This window comes from Bison bison, unplaced genomic scaffold, assembly GCF_000754665.1.
Source record: "Bison bison bison isolate TAMUID 2011002044 unplaced genomic scaffold, Bison_UMD1.0 scf7180017864239, whole genome shotgun sequence".
Lineage (NCBI taxonomy): Eukaryota > Metazoa > Chordata > Mammalia > Artiodactyla > Bovidae > Bison > Bison bison.
In genome coordinates this window covers 2,193,280-2,213,461 of record NW_011494811.1, presented here as the reverse complement: position 1 = coordinate 2,213,461, position 20,182 = coordinate 2,193,280, and the positions used below count along the sequence as shown (strand labels likewise).

The 20,182-nt window shown below is 46.3% G+C and overlaps 2 protein-coding genes across 6 annotated transcripts in view; one reads left to right on the top strand and one right to left on the bottom strand.

Moving 5' to 3' along the window:
* The window catches only part of CCDC177 (coiled-coil domain containing 177), a 48,565-nt gene extending 32,973 nt beyond the window's left edge, over positions 1–15,592 (bottom strand). The window contains 2 exon segments of the mRNA XM_010846818.1: positions 136–334; positions 15,520–15,592. Coding sequence (XP_010845120.1) covers positions 136–334; positions 15,520–15,592 — 272 coding nt within the window.
* SUSD6 (sushi domain containing 6) overlaps positions 69–20,182 on the top strand; it is a 94,638-nt gene continuing 74,524 nt past the window's right edge. For 2 of the 5 annotated variants that reach the window (XM_010846689.1, XM_010846688.1), the window contains exon 1: positions 69–257. The gene's annotated coding sequence lies outside the window, so the exon portion shown is untranslated. The other 3 variants (XM_010846691.1, XM_010846687.1, XM_010846690.1) reach the window with 3 other exon arrangements.

Here is a 20,182-nt window from a genome sequence, read left to right as displayed (position 1 = left end):
CGCTTCCTGGCCCGGCGCCCCGGGGTGTCACCCCAACTCCCCGGGCGGCGAGCCCCGGTGCTTGGCGTGGGCCGGGAGGGCTGGCGGGGTGGGCTGTGTGCCGAGGCCGGGAGGAGCACCGACCGGCAGGCTTACGGCCGGGAGCTTGGTGGCCGGGACCGGGGCGCGCTGCCCAGGGGCCTCTCCGGTCGTGCGGGGTCGCGCTCTGGACCGGAGTTCAGGGTGGAGACCGCACTTTGCAGGTCGCAGGAGAGGAGGTAGGCAGAGGCTTTCTTTTCTTTATTACTTGTTAACCGTTTTCGCGTCAGGGCCAACGAAAGCGGCGGGTCCCGAGCTGGGGCAGGGTCGGCTTAGCGATGGTGGACTTCGCAGGACAACCTTGGAGCCGAGGTGTGCAAGCCCCGGAGCTTCATGGAGCTCCCGCGTCTCGTCTGGTCTTTAATCTCAAAACTTCATTATTATCCGGGCTGAGACGCACCGAAACCACTTCCTGTTTGTGTATGTAGACTTTTTTTTTTTTAATTTCTGGTTTTTAGAAGCTCCAAATATTGGTGTCGGTCTGACCCTCCCACAGGGTTGTGACTGTGGGGGCAGCTGAAGTGGGAAAAGTTACCCCGTAAGGGAGGTCAGGAGAAGGAGGTGGTTTGGGGCACCGTGAGACCCAGGAGAAAAGCGTTGAAAACACATCTTTAGCTGGCTCGAGGGAAGTTCAGCAAGGAGGCCTGATGCTGCTGTTCCCATAGAATGTCCTCTGGTGGTAGGTACTTCCTCCGGCTATTTCTCAGATCACTTGCATCCTTATTTCTTTTCTCCAGGGTACACATTGATGGTATGTTTGCACAACATTCGCTTGTTCATACATTCTTTCTTTTCTTTAGTTTCACGAAAGTTTTTGTGATATAGGATATATGCCAGGCACTGTGTGCTAGGTATTCGGGTTACTGCAGTGAATAAGACAGAACCCAGCCATTCCTTACAGAGTTCACAGTTTTTAAATCAACTCATTTTGGATTATGTTGTTAATTTTCACTGGTGGCCATTGCTGCTTAAGGAAGTTCTGCCCAGTGTGTTAATAGGGGACAGTACTGGTACAAGACCTGATAAATAGAAATCCCTGTCCACAGAGTGGCTTTTTGGATACTGTAGTAGAAGTGTTCTGTGAAACCAAACCTCACCTACAGCTAGATGGGGCAGGTCCCTAATCAGAGTAAGACATCCCAGGGCTCCCCCACCGCCACCACCACCACCCTGCAGTGCTTAAACCCTCAGAGCAAACCCTTTGTCAGATGGCAGAGTTCAGCTTATTTGCTTGAGGCTTGCCTGCTCAAAGGTCAGAATTTGGGCAGATAGAAACGAAAGGAAGAAAGGTAGAATGAGCTATTACAGATGCAGGCTGGCAGACGATGAGCCCTCAGCACTTTGTCTGGTCTCCTGGCTGGTCTCCATCATGTGGTGGTTGAACTTGTGCTGTCATGTAATGGTCTCTTCGTAGGGGATTTCCTCCCTTGCGATGGCCAGGGCAGCAATCTCTATAGCTTCCTCCCCACCCCCCATAACACATGTATGCACCCTCCAAAGGGAATTATTCACCTGACTTCTTAAAAGGAAGAACGTATTTTAAGTTTACTGCTACTCAGCATTATGCATTTCCATCCTCCAGGAAAAAAATTTGCCTTATGTTTAAAATGTTTCCTTGTTCTCTTTTTCCACATTCTTAGCTCTTTGATAACCAGATAACTACTGGTATCTGTCTGTGGCCCAGAGAATTATAGTACTGTGTCTTTGAAAAAATTCGTGAGTCATGTAATCTTCCTTATTTCTGTTCCAAAACAGTTGAACTGGGGAGAATGTCTTGAGCAGAGCCTCTTGCAGGCGGAGAAGGAAGGCCAGAGAGCACATGTCCTCGTCTTCCTCTCTAGTTCTCCGTTTACCAAGGGGCGATTTGCAGAGAGGGACATGATGCCTGTGTCCAGGCCTGACATGCCCACTTGGAGGCCTGAATGTCTGCAGACCCACCAGGCCCAGTTGTGTAATTGCCATGCAGGAAGCACTTTCCTGAGCTCCTGAACTGACATGTGATCTCCTAGTGAAAGCTGACTAGCAGGATTCCTTTTCTCTCTTCCATTCTCCTGGACAGTAGGGAAGTCTTGTCTGGGGGTATTCCCTCAGGCAGTAGGAGAAACAGGAGAAGGGACAAGGAGAGGGAGAAGCCCAGTGCCTTTTTTGTTTTTAACTTTGCAGGCAGATACTACTGTGGTGCAGACTTGAGTGCACATTTGCTTCTTGGGTTAAGAGTAAGCATTGGGACAAATGCTTGTATGTTAATAGAGACTCTTTCTCCTGGTCGAGATGGCTTCAGGCTAGGGTCCACTCACATATCCAACTGTGGTGAGGCTTCACTTAATGGAATGAGTTTAAAAAAAATTAATATTCTTAAGTTACATTGCCACATTGCAGGAAACTTGAAACTAGAGCAGTGAGAAATAAGGCCCATGATATGCCAGTGTTGTTTCCTTATTGGTTGGAATGAAGGCTGCAGCTCGAGGCTGGGGCTGGGGGATATGTGATGGGTGTTGGAAGCTGCTAACAACTATGGATCTGAGACCAAAGAAGCAGTCTCAGGACAGCTCAAGGACCATCCTTGAGCATCAAGACACGTTCACTCCTGCCCTGGCTAGGATTCATGGCAGCAGCCGTTCTACCCTTAGATGGCTATGAGTTCTGGTGTCTCTTTGTAAAATCTTTATCAGAAAAAGTAGAGATGCTGGAAAGAGGCACCTCAGACAAAGGCTAGGTTTTAGCAGCAGAGTCTGTGGGCACCTACGGATGTTTCCCTTTTCTTGTGCTCACCTGTGTCTGTGGTGCTGGCCTTTTTCTTTCCCTCTTAGTTCCTTGGCCTAGAAACCGGCAGGATTCCTCCATTTGCTCTCTGATCGTCTGGTTCATACCTGAGTGTGGAAGTCTCCACTCCTTTGGTAGACTTTGCAGTGGTGCTGAGCTGGGTTGCTGCAGCTGTGGAAGGCCACCTGTGCTGTCGTCAGGGCTAGGGGACGGTTGAGTCTCTGTGAAGGTGCTGGTACAGCAGGAACAGGGAACGCAGCTACCATGGTGAAAACTAAGTGGGTTTCACAGACTCTATTGTTGCCTGTGATGTATTCTGCCTCCCTGACTCTTCCATTTCAAAAGAGGAAAATAGCCACCCTTGAAACATCAGAAGCTGCGTGCCAAGAATTCATGCAGTCCTCCAGAAACAGGATATTATTGAAGCATTTTTCTCAAGCAGAAACAGATGTAGTTCCCTGTTAGTGTCGCCAGTGTTAGTGGATCCTTATAAAATTACCTGATAGCAGTGTGCCCTTAAGTGTACCCCCCAACACGTATACAAGCATTATTATTATTTTTTTTTTTTTGGCAGAGCCTCATTGCTTAATCTGGGGAAAGTTAGCCTGGGATTCCTGATCAAAGTTAGCCTGGGTTTGTAGATGCAGAAGTTGTGACTGACAGTTCCTCATTACTCAAGAGGATCTTGTGTGGTGAAAAATTTGATGACTCAGGATTCTTTCCTCCTGTAGTTGGTGATTGAACACAGAACTCAGGGAAGAGACACAGATAGGGGTTTTTTCCCCAATTTACCCTTTCTTTCTGTCTTTTTTTTTTTTTTGTGGAACACTTCACGAATTTGCATGTCATCCTTGCGCAGGGGCCATGCTAATCTTCTCTGTATAATTTCAGTTTTAGTATGTGTGCTGCTAAAGCACTCTTTCTGTCCGTTTTTAAGAAGGGGAAAGTCTAATCTTTCCAAATCCAGCCTCCTGCCAGCAGTGACTTGCCTTCATTCACAGAAGTTGAAGACTAGAGTGTAAATTGCCCTATATGTAGACTCTTATTGCTGAAATTTTGGCTAGACTAGGCTAATGATGCGAAGAACTGACTCATTGGAAAAGACCCTGATGCTGGGAAAGATTGAAGGCAGGAGGAGAAGGGGACGACAGAGGATGAGATGGCTGGATGGCATCACTGACTCAATGGACATGAGTTTGAGTAAGCTCCGGGAGTTGGTGATCGACAGGGAAGCCTGGCATGCTGCAGTCCATGGGGTCGCAAAGAGTCAGAAACAACTGAGCAACTGAACTGAACTGAGGCCAATGAAACATGCTTCTGGGAATGGGAAAGGAGTATTCATCCCTTTCTTCCTTCTTTGGGTTATTCTTAGTTGATCTCAGTAAACTGAGTTGATGGGAGTTTAAAAAAGAGAACTTGAAAAAGAGAACAAGGTGGTTTTGCTTATTTTGCATTTTAAGTTGTCAAGACAAACTGAGGGGAGAGGGGAGACTGAGGCTTTTTTTTTTAAATTGTTAATATGCTGGGACAAGATTACAGAAGACTTGGAAAATAGAGGAGGGGAACCACTGTGATTCTACCATGCTAACACAAACATCGTGTCCATGTATGTATTCTGTGGTAGTCCTGTACATTCGATTTTCTATTTCTTTTTATCATCCAACATTACAGCATAAACATTTTCCTGTAATGACACATAACTTTTATAATTATTTTTAGTGGCTTTATAAAATTCCGTTAACTAGATCAGCTGTGATTTAAATACCCTTTTTTATACATCTGCTTCCCCGGTGGCTCAGATGGTTAAGTGTCTGCCTGCAATGCGAGAGACCTGGGTTCGATCCCTGGGTCAGGAAGATCCCCTGGAGAAGGCAGTGGCACCCCACTCCAGTACTCTTGCCTGGAAAATTCCATGGACAGAGGAGCCTGGTAGGCTGCAGTCCATGGGGTTGCAAAGAGTTGGACACGACGGAGCAACTTCATTTTTTTTTTTTTTTCATTCATTTTATACATCTAGATTATTTCTAAGTTGGCTCAAGGAGATTTTTTTTTGGAGGGTGATTTTATTTTGTCATGACATTTTTAAAAGACAACTTTATTGAGACATAATTTATATATCATAAAGATCATCCATTTCAAATGTACAAGCAATGGATTATACTATATTTAGCATTGTCCAGCGATCACCATAATCTAATCTAATCTAATCTTAGAACATTTTCATCACCTCCCAAAGCAACTCCATTAGTAATCACTCCCTATTTCTCTACAATTCCTCTGGTTCAGGGGTACCACTAGTCCACTGCTCTATCTGTAGTTTACGTATGAGGACATTTCATTTGAATAGAATCATATATTATACAGTCTTTAATGATTGCCTTCTTTAATTTAGCATAATGTTGCTGAGGCTTATCCATGTTGTAACATATGTCACTACTTCATTCTGCTTTATTGCTGAATAATCTGTTGTATAGATATACCATATTTTGTTTATTCATCAGCAGAAAAACATTTGGGTTGGTTCTGTTTTGGTGATTATGAATAGTGCTGCTATGAACTCATGGTTTTTGTGTAGGCATAGATTTTTTAATTTCTCAGGGAATTATTTTTAAAGCTGCATCTGTATTTTTATTTTGGATTTAATGTTCTACTTGGTTATGTTGTTTGTTTGGGTAAGAACAGTATAGTGAGATCTCTTGTCGAAAGATGTTGAAGGTATTGCCCTGAATTTAAGAAGAGGTGCTCTATCTCTCTGTCTATATCACATATTTAAGAAGTTTGAACTCTCCAATAGCATTGTTTCCAGGTCTTTGGTGCAGAACTTTATAAACAGTAGTGAGAGCTAATAGATGCAATAGTGCTTAAATTCAGTGCACATGTACTGCTACTTTAAAAAAAAAAAAAAGGGAGCGGGGAGAGGGGTGGGGTGGTGGTTTAGCATGAAGGCTCCCAGTTCTAAATCACATCATCATGTCTTTTGGAAAGAGAGTTACCATGAACCCCACAGAGCCTTCCTTATCAATGTAATTTATAGTTCTCAAAAGTTTTTCCTCTCTGTATGAAAAATTGCATGCAAGGGCTCTGTGCACCTGCTTGAGGCTGCTGCTGGGCTGGGGAGTGGCGTGCCTGATGAAGAGAAAGCCAGCCAGTGATGGGGGAGGGGGAGGGGCTGTGTAAACACAAGTCTAGAAAAAATATTCTTTAGAACAGCTCTTACAGGCAGACCTTAGTTGCACCCAAGGTTTAAAATATAGATCATGCCAGACACAAAGAGGAACAGATGGTGCTGCTGGGAGTGTCATTTCCTCCACAGAGTCTACCCCTGGGTGGCTTTGCATCATAGCAGCCTCAGTACTGAAATAGTGCCATGCCTACTTTCGCCCTTGTCTTAATTGGAACTCCTAGCATTTGTGATTAGTAGCTGGTCTTGCTTCTCCTGCTCCTAGATTCCTACCAGAATCTCTTGAAAGTGTGCATGTATAGGGCACCTGAGGATCAGAGAGTCCAGAAAGTTCTACCTCAGAAATATGTGGGACACAGGCCACATGCCTTTTGTCCACAAGCCAGACAAAACCTAGGAAGTTGAGTTATTTTCCCTTGTACCTGTTTCAGGTTCCTGTACCTGTAGCTAAGTCCCCGGACCAGTTCTTCCAGAAAGTTCGTGTATGTGTGTGTAAATGTGTATGAGTGCAGCCATAACTTCACAGCCACTGTTCACTGCCAAAAGTTTTAGATTTGGAGTAGGCTCTACCTGTTAATGGCTTCCCTTGTGGCTCAGATGGTAAAGAATCTGCCTGCAATGCGGGGGACCTGGGTTTGATCCCTGGTTTGGGAAGATCCCCTGGAGAAGGGAATGGCAACCCACTCAGTATTCCTGCCTGAGAAATCCCATGGACAGAGGAGCCTGATGGGCTACAATCCGTGGAGTCACTGAGCAACTAACACTTTCACTTTCACTACCTGTTAATTTAAATTCTGTTCCTAAGTACTAGGAGTCTCAAAAGAGTGAGGACACAGTATCCAGATGTTACTTGCACAGTACGTCAGGCATGTGACCAGAGAGAGCTCGTGAAATGCCGGAGTTGGAACAATGGGGCTTGAGGATGGTCTCATTTCACCACCTCACTTTATAGAGAAAAATGGGATATGGTTGCTCAGAGCTCATTTCCTTGAGTGCTGACGGGGCCAGGGCAGAAGCCAGGGCTTCAGATTCCTAGTCTGGTACATTTTCTGTCCCAGTGTGATCAGCTTCTTTTCCCTGGGCCTCTTCCAGGAAAGAGGGCTGGAGCCCAAAAGGGTATGTGGTTCATATCGTTAGAAACAAACTCATATCCCTCTGTGATTGTGGCTTTTGAGTCTTTAGTAGTGAAATTACAAGAGAATGAGCCTCTAAATTCAGTTCTTCGGAAGAAGAACTGTTCCTTAAAATGGGAGTTGTTGTGTTTAGCCTGGCCTGCTTAACTCTTCTATCTCTGTACTGTGCTTCCTTACAATTTAAAAAACACTCTGACTCCAGGCCGACGGGATGTGTTCTCTGAGTCATTTTCCCCTTGCGGTCTCTCTCGCCTAGGTGAGGCGGTGGCAGGTACTGGTGGCATCCTGGATGTAGGAGGACTGCCCAGTATTTGAGAACATGCTGTCTGGGCGAGCTGACTGCCTCTCCTTCCCACCCTGTTAGCAGACCAAAACCCTTTGCAACCGTGGTTCTGGTTTCCTCAGGTTTATTTCATGTGGGTCAGCCACCCGTCCACATGCATGCAGTGTGAACAAGGTCTCTAACTGTGTCTTTAAGCAGCGAGGAAGGAAACAGACTTCTTGGGTTGAGTTGTCGCATATACTATCTTTCTCCAGATAGCCAGTGAGCAGTTTTGTGTTCAGTGGGTGCTGTTCTTTCAGTTGGCACGCCCAGGGCATTTCTAGAGGGTTAACACATGGTGTGTTGGCTAGTCCACACCTTTATCAATCCTTGATTCTCATCCACCCCCAGGTAGAAACTGTGCCATGGGAAGGCGGTCTACCTCCTTGTTTCGGTCCTGTGGGGGATTTTGCTTGTTACACAGCAGGATGGCAAGAAAAACAGGCTCTGGGTTTCATAAGATTTCATTGGTCCATCCTAGTTTCCCCTTTACATGTGCCCTCAAGTCCTAATCATTTGTGAGCTGAAAGTCTGGTCGGGCTGTGACGTCAGACTGGTGGGAGGTGGGCAGAGGGTTGCTACAGAAACCAAGAGGAAGGAAGGAATCAGGTCATTTGTGTGGCAGGTACTTAGTGAATGCCTGTGGTTGCTCAGGCATTGTGAACAAAGAACAAAATGGACACAGCACTTGCCCTCATGAGGTTAACAGTCTGGGGGAATACCCGGGGGTTATTTAATATGACAGTAGTGCTGGAGGAATCTGTTGTGTAAAGCAGGCGTTCAGCTTGGCTACTCAAAAGGAGTGGCTCTGGCTTTTTCAGGGACATTTGTGCTCCAAACCCACAATCACCTTGGAAAGGAGGAGGGCTTGAAACATTCTCTTGGCGAATTCTACCTGGCCTCCCTAGCAAGAGAGCAAATTGCCTTTCTCTGTAGAGCAAGCTCGGTCTAGGAATTTGGAGTCTGGACTCCCATTTTCTGGCTTTACTTGAGTGCTGCACAGTCTGTGGGATCTTAGTTCCCTGACCAGGTATCAAACCGGTGTCTCCTGAAATGGAAGTATGAAATCTCAACCACTGGGCTGCCAGAAAGTCCCAGTCAGTTTTTAATGTGTGAATGTTTTCTGACCCTGAAGTATCTTCCCTTCACCCGCTCCCCCACCTTTCTTTTAGTTTAGAGAGAAAAGCCTGTGTGAGTTTAACAGTGAGAAATTGGGACGGAAGTAGGATCAGTGGTGTGCATTCTTTAGGGAATCTTTTCTTCTCCTTTTCCTTTAAGTCTCAGTTTTAAATAATGTTAATTTGCAGTATCTCTTCCTATTATGGGGCTTTCCTGGTTGCTCAGTTGGTAAAGAATCCACCTGCAGTGCAGGAGACCCTGATTCGATTCCTGGGTCAGGAGGATCTGCTGGAGAAGGAATAGGCTACCCACTCCAGTATTCTTGGGTTTGCCTGGTGGCTCACCTGGTAAAGAATGTGCCTGCAATGTGGGAGACCTGGGTTTGATCCCTGGGTTGGGAATATTCCCTGGAGAAGGGAAAGGTTACCCACTCCAGTATTCTGGCCTGGAGAATTACATGGACTACAGTCTATGGGGTTGAAAAGAGTTGGACACGACTGAGTGACTTTCACTTTCACTTCCTGTTATATCTGGCTTTATAACCTGCCAGGGTGGTAAAGGCCCCAGTACACTACTGGCGCAGATAAGGGTCCCAATAAGCACACTTCCCACGTAGGCTCAGGTTCTTGGCTAAGATTGTAAGTTCCTCAGGGTCAGTGCTTGTCTCGTCCACTTCTTTATACTCAGCTCCTGGATTAACTGGTTGATAAGAATTGACCATATGTAGAGGATTAAAGTAAAAAGGGTGAGAGGGCAAGGTGACTTTGAGCCTTGATGACAAGAAATGTAAGAGTGGCATTATTGATAAAATTCTAGAAAGAAACATTTTGAGGGAGGCCTGGCTTGAGTGGAAAACAAATATAAACAGGGTGATAAGAAGCTGTTAACATTCATCAAGTTCATTCCGACTGGTGGCTGGAAAAGAAGAGAGCTCAGGACCCGTGGAGGTGGAGGGAGGGAGGGAAGGAAGGAAAGAGAGGATATTGGTTGTTGTCCAGAATGTTTCAGTGAGGCCAGTCAAAAACAAATTACAGGACCCCTTACGAATTTTGATCCTAGACCAGAGAGTTACCCCTTCTGATATTCAGGTGCAGGACTTTGTTTCTGGAAAACTGTCATTCTTTTAAAAGCCTCAAGAGGTATCAGTCACACCCTTAATCCAATTTACACGTGTGCCATCTACTTGTTTGGCCTTTTTTTTTTTTTACAGATACATGACATCCACTGCACATCTGGCTGCAGGCAAGGAAGTGGTTAACATAAGATGGCTTGTTTTCTGTTCTCCGGAACCAAGCTCTTCTGGGTGCATGCTCAGTCGTGTACACCTCTTTGTGACCTTGTGGACTGTAGTCTGCCAGGCTCCTCTGTCCGTGGGATCCTCCAGGCAAGAATCCTGGAGTGGGTTATCATTTCCTCCCCCAGGGGATCTTCCCAACCCAGGGATTGAACCTGCATCTCCTGCATTGCAGGAGGATTCTTTACCACTGAGCCACCAGGGAAACCTGAGCTCTTCTGGGTTGGTACTTTTACTCCTGGAATTATAAAATAGAATTGTGTGGGTCATCTGCTTTGAAGATCTGTGTGTGGTTTGAAAAATCACGCCTTTGAAAGAACGGCTGCTCTCTGCAAATCTGACCGCTTTCTTGGAATGTATGTGAGACAGTGCACGAACAGATTTCACAGCCTTTCGTATTGGTAAAACTTTCTGTGGATGGTAACAAGTAGATATTTTTCAAGCAGTGCATCGGAACTCATTTATTAATTGAACAAGTATTGAATGCTCTTTCCCACATAATCATCTCCCCACAGGGATTATTTGCAGCACGGTATAACAGAGGTTTTGAATCGTTTGTCAGTATTTGGTTAGTCTTTTCCTCTCATAGATTTCAAACCCCTAGAGGAGAGAAGGGCTGGTTTAAGTTTCTTCCTCATTTACTTAGGCAGGTTGAATGTTCATATTAATAGCAATAAAGATCTGTTTATTTTACAAAGTACTTTACATAAGGAATCAGATAATTACTGTGAGGAAGATTTCAGTCCCATTTTACAAATGGGACAGCCAAGGCCTTTGCTGACCAGTGGGCATTTAGAATTCACTGTGCTGATAAATAGGGGCGCTGAGTCAGCTGGGGCTGAGGCTGAATCACACACTGGTATCCTGCTGGGAAACAAGAAAACTCCTGGAATTGCAGACTTGGTAGATTTTAACTTGTGCATGAAAAGCAATGTAGCAGCCCCTTTCCTCGTCCCTACCCCTGTGTCGGCGTGGGTGCTCTCTAGATCAGTATGTCAGTATGTTTTTGTGTATCAGTGGGACAGAGATGTGAAAGTATGTGTAATTCAAAAGGGCACATTGCATCTCCTAACTAAGGAAAAAGCATTGCTGTATAGTCTGAGAAGATTTCACTTTTATTTTTTCAGAGGAGCAGGGAGGCCACAGGGGCAACACCCTGGTATTTAGAAGCCTGTGCAGTTTTGGGGTTAATAGAGGGTCCATTTGGGAGTGAGCCAGAGCAGAAATTCTAAGTTCCTAGGACTCTGTGTGGGGATCTTGAGGGCTCTGCAGTTGTATCCTGTATCAGCGTTGTTGCAGTCCTGTTCTGTCTTTCTGCAGGTGTGTTCTGACTGGGACACCAACTGTGGGTCCAGAGCCCCCCTAAGACGCCTCCCAGTCCTAGGCCGTCCTGAAGAGTGTCCTTTCTTGCTGACATGGGGATCCAGGGTCTCCTGCACGCCTGTCCTGACCTCCTCTTCTCTTCCCCATTGTCCTGCCTCTCTCCCTTTCAGAGGCAGAAGAGCCTGTGTGGACAGTGAGCGGGCTGGAGGGGAAGGTCCTGCCTCGCCCAGGACAGCTTAGATTTGAAAACACGAAGCAGCACTAACGTTGCTGGGGCGGGGTGTGCTCAGACCGCTCTGGCTGTTTTTCCATTTGGTCAGGAAAGTGGAGGAGTGAGACTGGCTGCGGGCCAGGCAGAGTTTCCCCCTTTCCTATGGCGAATGAAAATGGACGATTGTTTGGGGGAGTGGGTATGAGTGGGAGGCGCGGAGCAGGCCTTGTCCTCATGCTGGCCCTGCTCAGCCACTTCCCAGCTTCATGACCCTGAGCGGGCTTAACCTCTCAGACGTGGAGTTTTATCCCTTGTGAAGTGGAGGTGAGAATGTTCCCACTGGCTGGCTCTTGAGGGGTAGCCACCAGAGTATTAATAATTACCTGGAATGGGGAGTTCTGGGGTGATAAAGGGTAACAGGAAACTAGAATTTCTTTTTGTTTTAATTTATTTTTTAAAAATTGGAGGATAATTGCTTTACAGTGGTTAACTATAACTTCTTAAACTTGCTTTTTGTTTCATTTGAATTTTCACCATTGGCATGGATAACTTAAATGATTTAAATTATGTTGAAAAGTAACCCCTCCTAGGATTGTCACAAAAATAAAATGGGATAGTTAAAACACTCGGTATGGTGTCTGACAATTAAAAGATAACTCATGGCATTTTATTTGGGGAAAGAGGTGATGTTTAGTAGTTGACCCTTGCTTTTTGTAGCGTTAGGTTTTCTGTCTGACTTACGTACTTTGGGTGAGTCTCTTTGTTAAGCCCCAGTTTGTCAACTGAAAATGGGGTTAAAGTCAATATCTGCTACATACAGGGGTTTGGAGGAGACACGCAAAGCAGCTAGCCCGGTGCCTGGCTCCTAGTCGGTGCTCAATAATTATTGCCTGTTAGCCTGTTATCCTCTCAGTTACCCTGGAAGTGAGGAGAGAGTGGTGCCCACTTGAAAGCTTCAGAATGTGAGGCACAGAGTATAGTTTAGGCCAGGTGTCCTGTCTTAAGGCCAAGTGCTGAGTTAGCAGCAGAAATGGTGATGCCAATGCTCTTGTGGCCTATTGGCCCCTCTTGCAAACCAGAGAGGTCTCACCAGTGGGCAGATGGGAAGCCCCGGCCAGGGCTGTGGATGTGAAACACGCCGCTGGCCTGGAGAGCGGGGGTTACTGAAGGTCAGTTTGTCCGAGAAGGGCAGAGGCTGGTTTAGGACCACTTCCTTTCTCCACTCTCCAAGGCACATGGACTGCATCCACATTGACAGAAGGGAGGGGCTCGTTTCCTCTTGCTTTTCTTTCACATCCTCCTGCTTGTCTTGTGGGGGACTCCTGAACACTGCCCTTGTAGTGGGTTCAGTTTTCCCAGCTCCTTCAGTCTAGCCTTCTCTGCTAACCTGCCCTGCCGCTAGTCCACACCAACAGCCTCCCAGGCCTCCTCCTCCTGTCCTGGAAGGCTAGCACAAGGCCTCTCAGCTTCTCTCTCCACACCCCTTGGGGGCTGCCGGTGACTTTCCACCTGCTCCTCAGCTAGCTGCCTGTCTGTGCGGCTGACTGGGTGAGCTGAAGCCAGACTTGGTGGGAAATCAGTGTTGAGCTTCCTTTTCTGTGTATTCACATTTTGAGAGGGAAAAAAAAAAAATAAATAAAGACCCTGAGTGATTTCTGCCCAGTCTTGTTTTCAGGAGAATGAGAGGTTCTAGTCACCAAACCCACTTGTGGGGCCAGAGCTGATTTTGCCCTGGCTTCTCACCTTGGGTTTGTACAGTATGCTTCTCACCCTCCCCTTTTCAGTTCTCTTTTTACATAACAGGCGTGACCACATTTGCCTTGCTCCCTTCTTCACAGGGGTCACGAAGTCCTTACCCAGAATTGGTGAACAGTATAGGCACTGCAGTGTTTGCAGCTTTAGCAGCCCAGGTTTGTCTGGCGTACTGGAAAAAAGCGTGTGCATACTTGTGCAGAGTCTTGCCCTTGATAGCTTTTATCCTGTTACCCTGTGTTTCGAACACACCCTTTTCCATTTGCATTTGGTGGTGGCTGGTGAGCCTTGTAGTCCGTTTTTCCTTGGAGTGTATCCTTGCTGTGGGTGTTGAGTTCACATTTTATGCTTAATTTCCCATCAGGATCTGAACAGTGGGCCTGCTGTGGCGCTACCACCAGCCAAGTCATTGCACCTCGAGACAAGTCTGCTCTGACTCCCAGGCTGCTTTCTTTTCCTTATTTATGGCGGCCTGAAGGCCTCATGAAGTGCATCAAAGTGTTTCCTGTTGGCTTGGTGAAAGGAAGACACTTGGAGGACCTTAAAGGCCTCGTGGAGGGGACCCTCTTACAGTTAGCTAATCACAAATTTAAGACTCTTGAGTGAAGAAGTAGCCCTCCCACCCACTCTGTAAAAGCCCCTCTGAAACTCAAGTGGTTCAGGCTGTTTGTCATGTTGCTGTAGTATTTATCTGGTTTTTGAAGACAGACTTGCCTAAATTAATCCTGATTGTAAGGGTAGTGCCTGGAGGTCTTAGAGGAGAAACTTAGGGAAGAATCAAACTCTGGGTTTATTTCAGGCCTAAGCAGGAGCTGGCAGCAGCGGCTCTGGGGCTCCAGGGAGGGGGGAATGGCACCTGCCTTGGAGCTGTCATCTAGGATGCCACCTTTTGGGAACCAGACTGTAGACAGTTCCTGGCCCGTGTGAAGTTGTGCCTGGGCCTTATCAGAAGTGAACCAGATGGTGTTTCTAGCAAAACTGGCAGGTGTTCTTGCTGTCAGAATTAATTTGAAAGTTTTACATGTAAATGTGGAATTATGGGAATTTTTCTTTTGGGGTTTTAATTGCGTGTGGAAGTGCTACCCTTATCTTAACAACTTTATTCATCTCCTGCCTCTGGCCAGAAGTGACTCCCAACTCCGTGTCCTCCTGTCCCCTCTGGTTGCTTTCCTCCTCAGATGGGTCCTTTGTGGTGAGGAGATAGAGGGTGACCTGTCTTGAGTGTAATTTGAAGGTTGCTGATGGGACCGGCTGCCCAGAATGTGTCTGCTCCACAGATAACATCAGTGACTAAAACGTTCATCATTTGAGTCACTCCTTTGAGTTGAGACCTTTGGATGTAGCAGGTATGATACCTAGAAAGAATGACTGTATCAGAGTCTCAGAGCCCAGGAAAGAGGAAAGAAGAAAAATCCTGTGGGGACTGGGACAAGGCAGGAGGTCCTGAGCGCATGCTCTGTGCCAGGCCCTGTGCTGGGTGCTATTCCTAGGTGGGCCTGTATCCACTTTATACATCAGAAAATCAGGCTCTAAAAACGTTAAGTACTGGGGTTTCCCTGGTGGCTCAGTGGTGAAGAATCCACCTGCCAATGCAGAAGACACAGGTTCGATCCCTGATCTGGGAAGACCCCACCAAGTGCCGTGGAGCAACTAAGCCCGTGCACAGCAACTGTTGAGCCTGTGCCCTAGAGCCTGGAAGTCACAACTGCTAAGCCCACGAGCCCTTAGAGCCCATGCTCTGCAACAAGAGAAGCCACTGCAGTGAGAAGCCCACCCACCTCAATTAGAGAGTATCTCCTGCTCGCTGCAACTAGAGGAAGCCCACGCAGCAATGAAGACTCTGGCACAGGGCCCCACCCCCCCAAAAAAAAGTAGTGTAAGTGTGTGTACCTCAAACCAAGGTTAAAATGATTCCAAAGTCTTTGTTGTTTTCATGGCAAATAAAAATATATACTGATGAAGAAGTTGGGGTGGAGGATGAGGTGGTGAGGGAGACAGGGGGAGCCTGGAGAGACCAGAGTGCGTGGGGGAGCCGCTGTGGAGGGGTTCTGGGGAGTGGGTGGTCCTGGGTGAAGGATGTGGAAAGGAGAGGCTGGCCAAGCTGGAAAAGAAGGAAAAAGAGTTTTGGGTATTGCTTTGGAGGGGTTGACCATTGGCCGATGGCAGCTCTAACCTGAAGGACTCGTCTCAGAGTCTGTTTGGGGTCTGGAGAACCAGAGAGCCTTTGTCTTCAGGCCAGTGGCAGTTGGGCCCTGCAGGAAGCCTTTTAATCCCTGGTATTTATAGACTGGCCTGTACTCTACTCTAAAGCAACTCCATTTCGGTTACTGAAGGCAGCATTACCTTTCCTTTGAAGTGCCACATTTATGGGTCCCCCATTTGGCCCAGCAGGAGGGGCTGGATAATGCTGCGTCATATTGTCCTGATTCCCGGCTGCCTCAGAGGTTGTGCAAGGGCAGTTCTGCCATTTCCCTCTAAGTGACCTCTGGCTGCCCCTGCTCCTGCAGCTGCTGCTTTTCCTCTCGGGGGGTGAGGTGGGAGTCAGGACTGGGGAAGTCAACCCTCTTGTCTGTGTGTTCAGGGTAGCTGGGAATTCCCTACAACAGTGATTCTGATTTGTTCCCCCAGCGCCTTGCAACAAGCCTGGGGTTGCTTGGTTTATAGCACGGGCAGCCCTTGCCGTAAACCCTCAGTCCAGCCCAGCCTTGATTTATTGATACCTGCTGGCGTGAGTGTGGGGAGTGGTAACCAAAGATGACGGAGATGGGTCTCTGACCCAGTACCTGGAACTGATGAACACGCAGCTCACGAGTAAAGATCAGGTCAGTTCCTTTTCCTTATAGCAGGACGTGTCCGTAAACCTTTAGTCCTGTCTATCGTAAACGATTACTGTGAGGGCTGATTGTAGCAATAATGAATTGAGACTGCTTCAGAAGTATAAAACTCTAGGTTCACGCAAAACCTTGTTAATATTACACGGTGGAGTCTTAATAAAAGGTGACATGTCTTGAGTGCCTTCTGAGTACCAAGCACTCATGGTCTAAGTGACTTATATAGTTTATATAATCTTCACAGGAGCTTCAAAATAGGTTGATTATATTATACCTGATTTACAGTTATGAGAATTGATGCCAAAAGAGGATAAAAAACACCTTTTTAGGATGAACAACTGGTAAGTAGCAGCAGAAGCAGACACTCTGAAGTCTTGGCTGCACTGTGTGACCTTTCTGAAAACCCCAAGGAATCATAATGGGGGTGGGTGTCCCTCCTCAAAGGGAAGCGGCAGCCAGGACTTACCTCAGAGACCAGAAAGGATCAGGGAAAGGTCAGCCTGGGGCCCAGAAAAGCATTAGCATTTCTGTACAACCTAATCACATTACCGAAAGCAGTCCTGAACTTGGAGCCATCTTTCTTGGATAGTAATGCAATTGACATAGATAATTTAAGCCAAAGAGGAAGGGCAAACTTGGTGAGCTCGAATATGTGGATGGATACCTATTAACTAAAACACTGAGAGGCAAAACCTCACAGCAAGTGCCTCTGTCTTCAGTTTACAAATGAGTGCCAAGACCCAGGCAACATGCCCTGTGTTGGGACTTTAAAAAAAACAGACATTAAAAAAATTTTTTTTTCTCCTGTCAGCCTTTTTGTGTTGGTTTCTATAAAGGATATCTGAATTTGGTCATTAATACGCAGTGTATCCATCTTTGGCAGTTACTTTTCAGAGGAATCAGGCTCATTTTATGGGGCAGCTTCTAGCCAGGTTATTTCAGTTGTGGAAGGTGTGGGGCAGATGTCTTCCTCAGATGCAGGTCTGTAAAGAAAAGAGAGCTTTGGGAATTAAAGTCTCTGAATTCCTGCTTCCCTTCACTCCATTCTGCCAACAGCATTCTTCACATGCAGCGCCTGTGACTGAGGTGATGTGTCTCATTCGCAGTTCGGGGGAATTAGCCGTCAACATCTAATGACCTAGTTCTCAATTTCTTCAGTGGCTTCAGAAAGTTTCCTAGAATACCCCCAAAGCAGTATTTCTCAAAGTGTGCTAAGTCACCTGATCCACCTCTAACTGAGGAATTCTTACCTAGAATCAGTCTGCAAGTTAAAACACTTTGCTCTGCTGAGGTTCTGAAGTAGAGCTGGGAATCCAAGTCCAAGTCCACTCAAGAAGGGGTAGAGCTGCAAGCCGCAATGTGAACAATCTTCAAAACTTCCTGTTTTTTTTTTTCTTCCCAGAGTGAATGGGAATTTTTCCTTTTATTCTATAATACATCTAGGATAATTTTAATATTTGAAATGAATTACATAATCTAGCAATTGATTTGAACCTCTACCAAGATTATATGCTTTGGTGTCATATTGATTCATTTGTAATCTTGCTGTCGTGAATTGCTATCTCTGTGGCCTTGGGGAAATTATTTAACTTCTCTATACCTTGTCCAGATAGAGAGTTGCTCTCCAAAGAAAGAGTCGCTTGGTCGACTCTGCAATCCCATGGACTGTAGCCTACCAGGCTTCTCCATGGAATTCTCTAGGTGAGAATACTGGAGTGGGCTGCCATTCCCTTCTCCAGGGGATCGGATCTTCCTGACCCAGGGATTAAAGCCGTGTCTCCTATGTTGCAGGCAGATTCTTTATCATCTGAGTCATTAGAGAAGCCTGGAGATAGGAGTAGTACCTTTTAAGGTTCTTATGAGGATTAAATCAGATATTAGATGGAAAATGCTTAGAGTCATGTGCAGTGATTAGGCAGTTAGATTCCAGGTAGTAATAATGATGTGTTATTTTTCTTATCCTGAGGTTCCATGTCACTGGGAGTATGACCACCCCAGTTACAGAGTCGAGTCCTGCAGGATAACAAAACATCCCTCTTCCATTGGTACAGCCAAGTCACGGACTTCTAAAAGGCCTTTTGCCGTCCATAGGAAGCCTAAACCAATTATTGGGAAAATGTTTTGTGCTAACATATCCTCAGCACCCCAGTTTTAGTTCTCCGAGCCCCTGTGTGGAGGGTATGGGTGGCTGTTCTCAGGCAGTCAGGATCTGTCACAGGTGGGAGGGATGCACTTGTTTGGAAAATGTCGGGATCCACCGAGTTGTTTTAACCCGCAGCTGTTTGTTCTTCATTCAGTCTACACTCTCTTTTTCCTCTTATTCTTGTTTAATGGTTAGGAAAGAGGGCTAAGCTGCACTTTCACTTTAATGATGTGTGTGTATTTGTGTGTGTGTGTTAGTCGCTCAGTCGTGTCTGACTCTCTGTGACCTATGGACTATGCTTTAATGGTACACATGTCAAATTCATTTCTCCCACCAACTTACTTGTTTTAAAAAAATTTAAGAAATCACAAGTTCTACTTCTTTCTTTTTTTAAATGAACTTATTAGTTTTTTTAAAAAAATATTTTTATTTATTTATTTGGCTGTGCTGGGTCTTAGTTGTAGCACACAAAATCTTTGATCTTTGTTGCGACACGTGGAGCAAGTGGGATCTAGTTCCCAGACCAGGGATTAAACCCAGGCCCCCTGCACTGGGAGCTTGCACTCTTAGCCACTGGACCACCAGGAAATTCCGTCTACTTATTTTTTGAAGAAAGATTAGGAAATACAGGTTACTTGATTCATGGAAGAAGAAAATCACCTGTGATTTCCCTTCCAGAAGTCACCACTGTTCACCTGTTAACTGTGCTACTTGTGTCTAGGATGGCCGGGGACAGCAGTGGCCGGCAGCGTGTCGGGGTTCAGAGGAGGGACTGCCTTTCTGAGAGCCGGGCTGGCCCTCCTGTGGCTCAGAGCCTTACACTGGGCAGCTCTGCTTCGGGACAAGCACTTGGCAAGTCCTCAGGTGTCCTCCCGCCTTGAGAGCAGTTACTGTGGGAGGCCAGCTGCTAGTTTCCATTGATGCCGTGTACCCAAGCGTTCTGGGCCTTGTTCATGTTGATTCTGCCCTCCTGATTGTGCGTTCAGTTTTCACATAGCCAGGTGGGGTGGGGTCTTGGACCTCTTTTCTCTGTAGGAACTGGTGCTGGCTCTTAGGGTTGGTGGTGCTCCATCTCTTGTCTCTGCCTTGCTAAATGTCTCTGGGAAGGCTCTGCCCAGGAGGAGAACTCACTGGGTAAGGAGAACACTGCCTCACAGCTTTTAAAATGTAATGCCTCCTCCCCCTGTTCTCTTCCCGAATAAGAGCTGCCAGTAGAAGTTTAGTGCTGGACCATTGAGATGTTTTTATTACTGTGTGATGGACAAAGGAATTGTCAACTCATCCATCTCCTTCACCCCCTTGCAAGTGGGAATTACAGGAAATCACAACTAGCATAAAAAACTGGGCGAGTGGGAAGGATGGAATGTGTAACCCTTATTCCCAAAAATGGGCAGAATGTCGGAGCTGACTGACCTTAGCCTTAGGCGATCAGTGGGCCAAAGCATGGCCTGAAGCTCTCACCATCTGGGAATTGACACTGAATCTTGCTGCTTTCTGACTTTGTGTCATCATGACTCCCCTCTTCTGAGCCCCTCCTGTCTGATCAATAACGAGCTCCTGCCAGTTCTTTCTGCTGGAGGTTTCTGTCACCACTACCCTGGCCCAGACCTTAACATCCTGTCTGGCCTCCAAGGCTGCTTTAGTCTCCCTTGCCAGGTTCATGTCCCCTGAACGTTTTTCTTATCTCAAGTAAGACTAGGTAAGAGAATGCAGCCCTATGTGTGCAGGAGGTCATATTACCGTCCCTTCCCCCATGCTCCTTGAGGACAAAGACTGAGTAATCTGGTGCCTCTTACATAGTAGGCCTTTAGTAAATACTTGTTGAGTTGGATGAAGTCATGTTTCCTGCTCAAGAACATTCATTGGTTCCCTACTACCTATGGATCCAAAGCTGAATCTCTCTGCCCGTTTTTCATAGATGTACAGTCTGGCCTTATTGTAAGTATTCAGTGGAATACTTAATTTACTTTGTGGAATAACCAGAGTCTGGTAAGTAATAGATACCAGGGAAACCGTAAGAATTGTGCCTTGC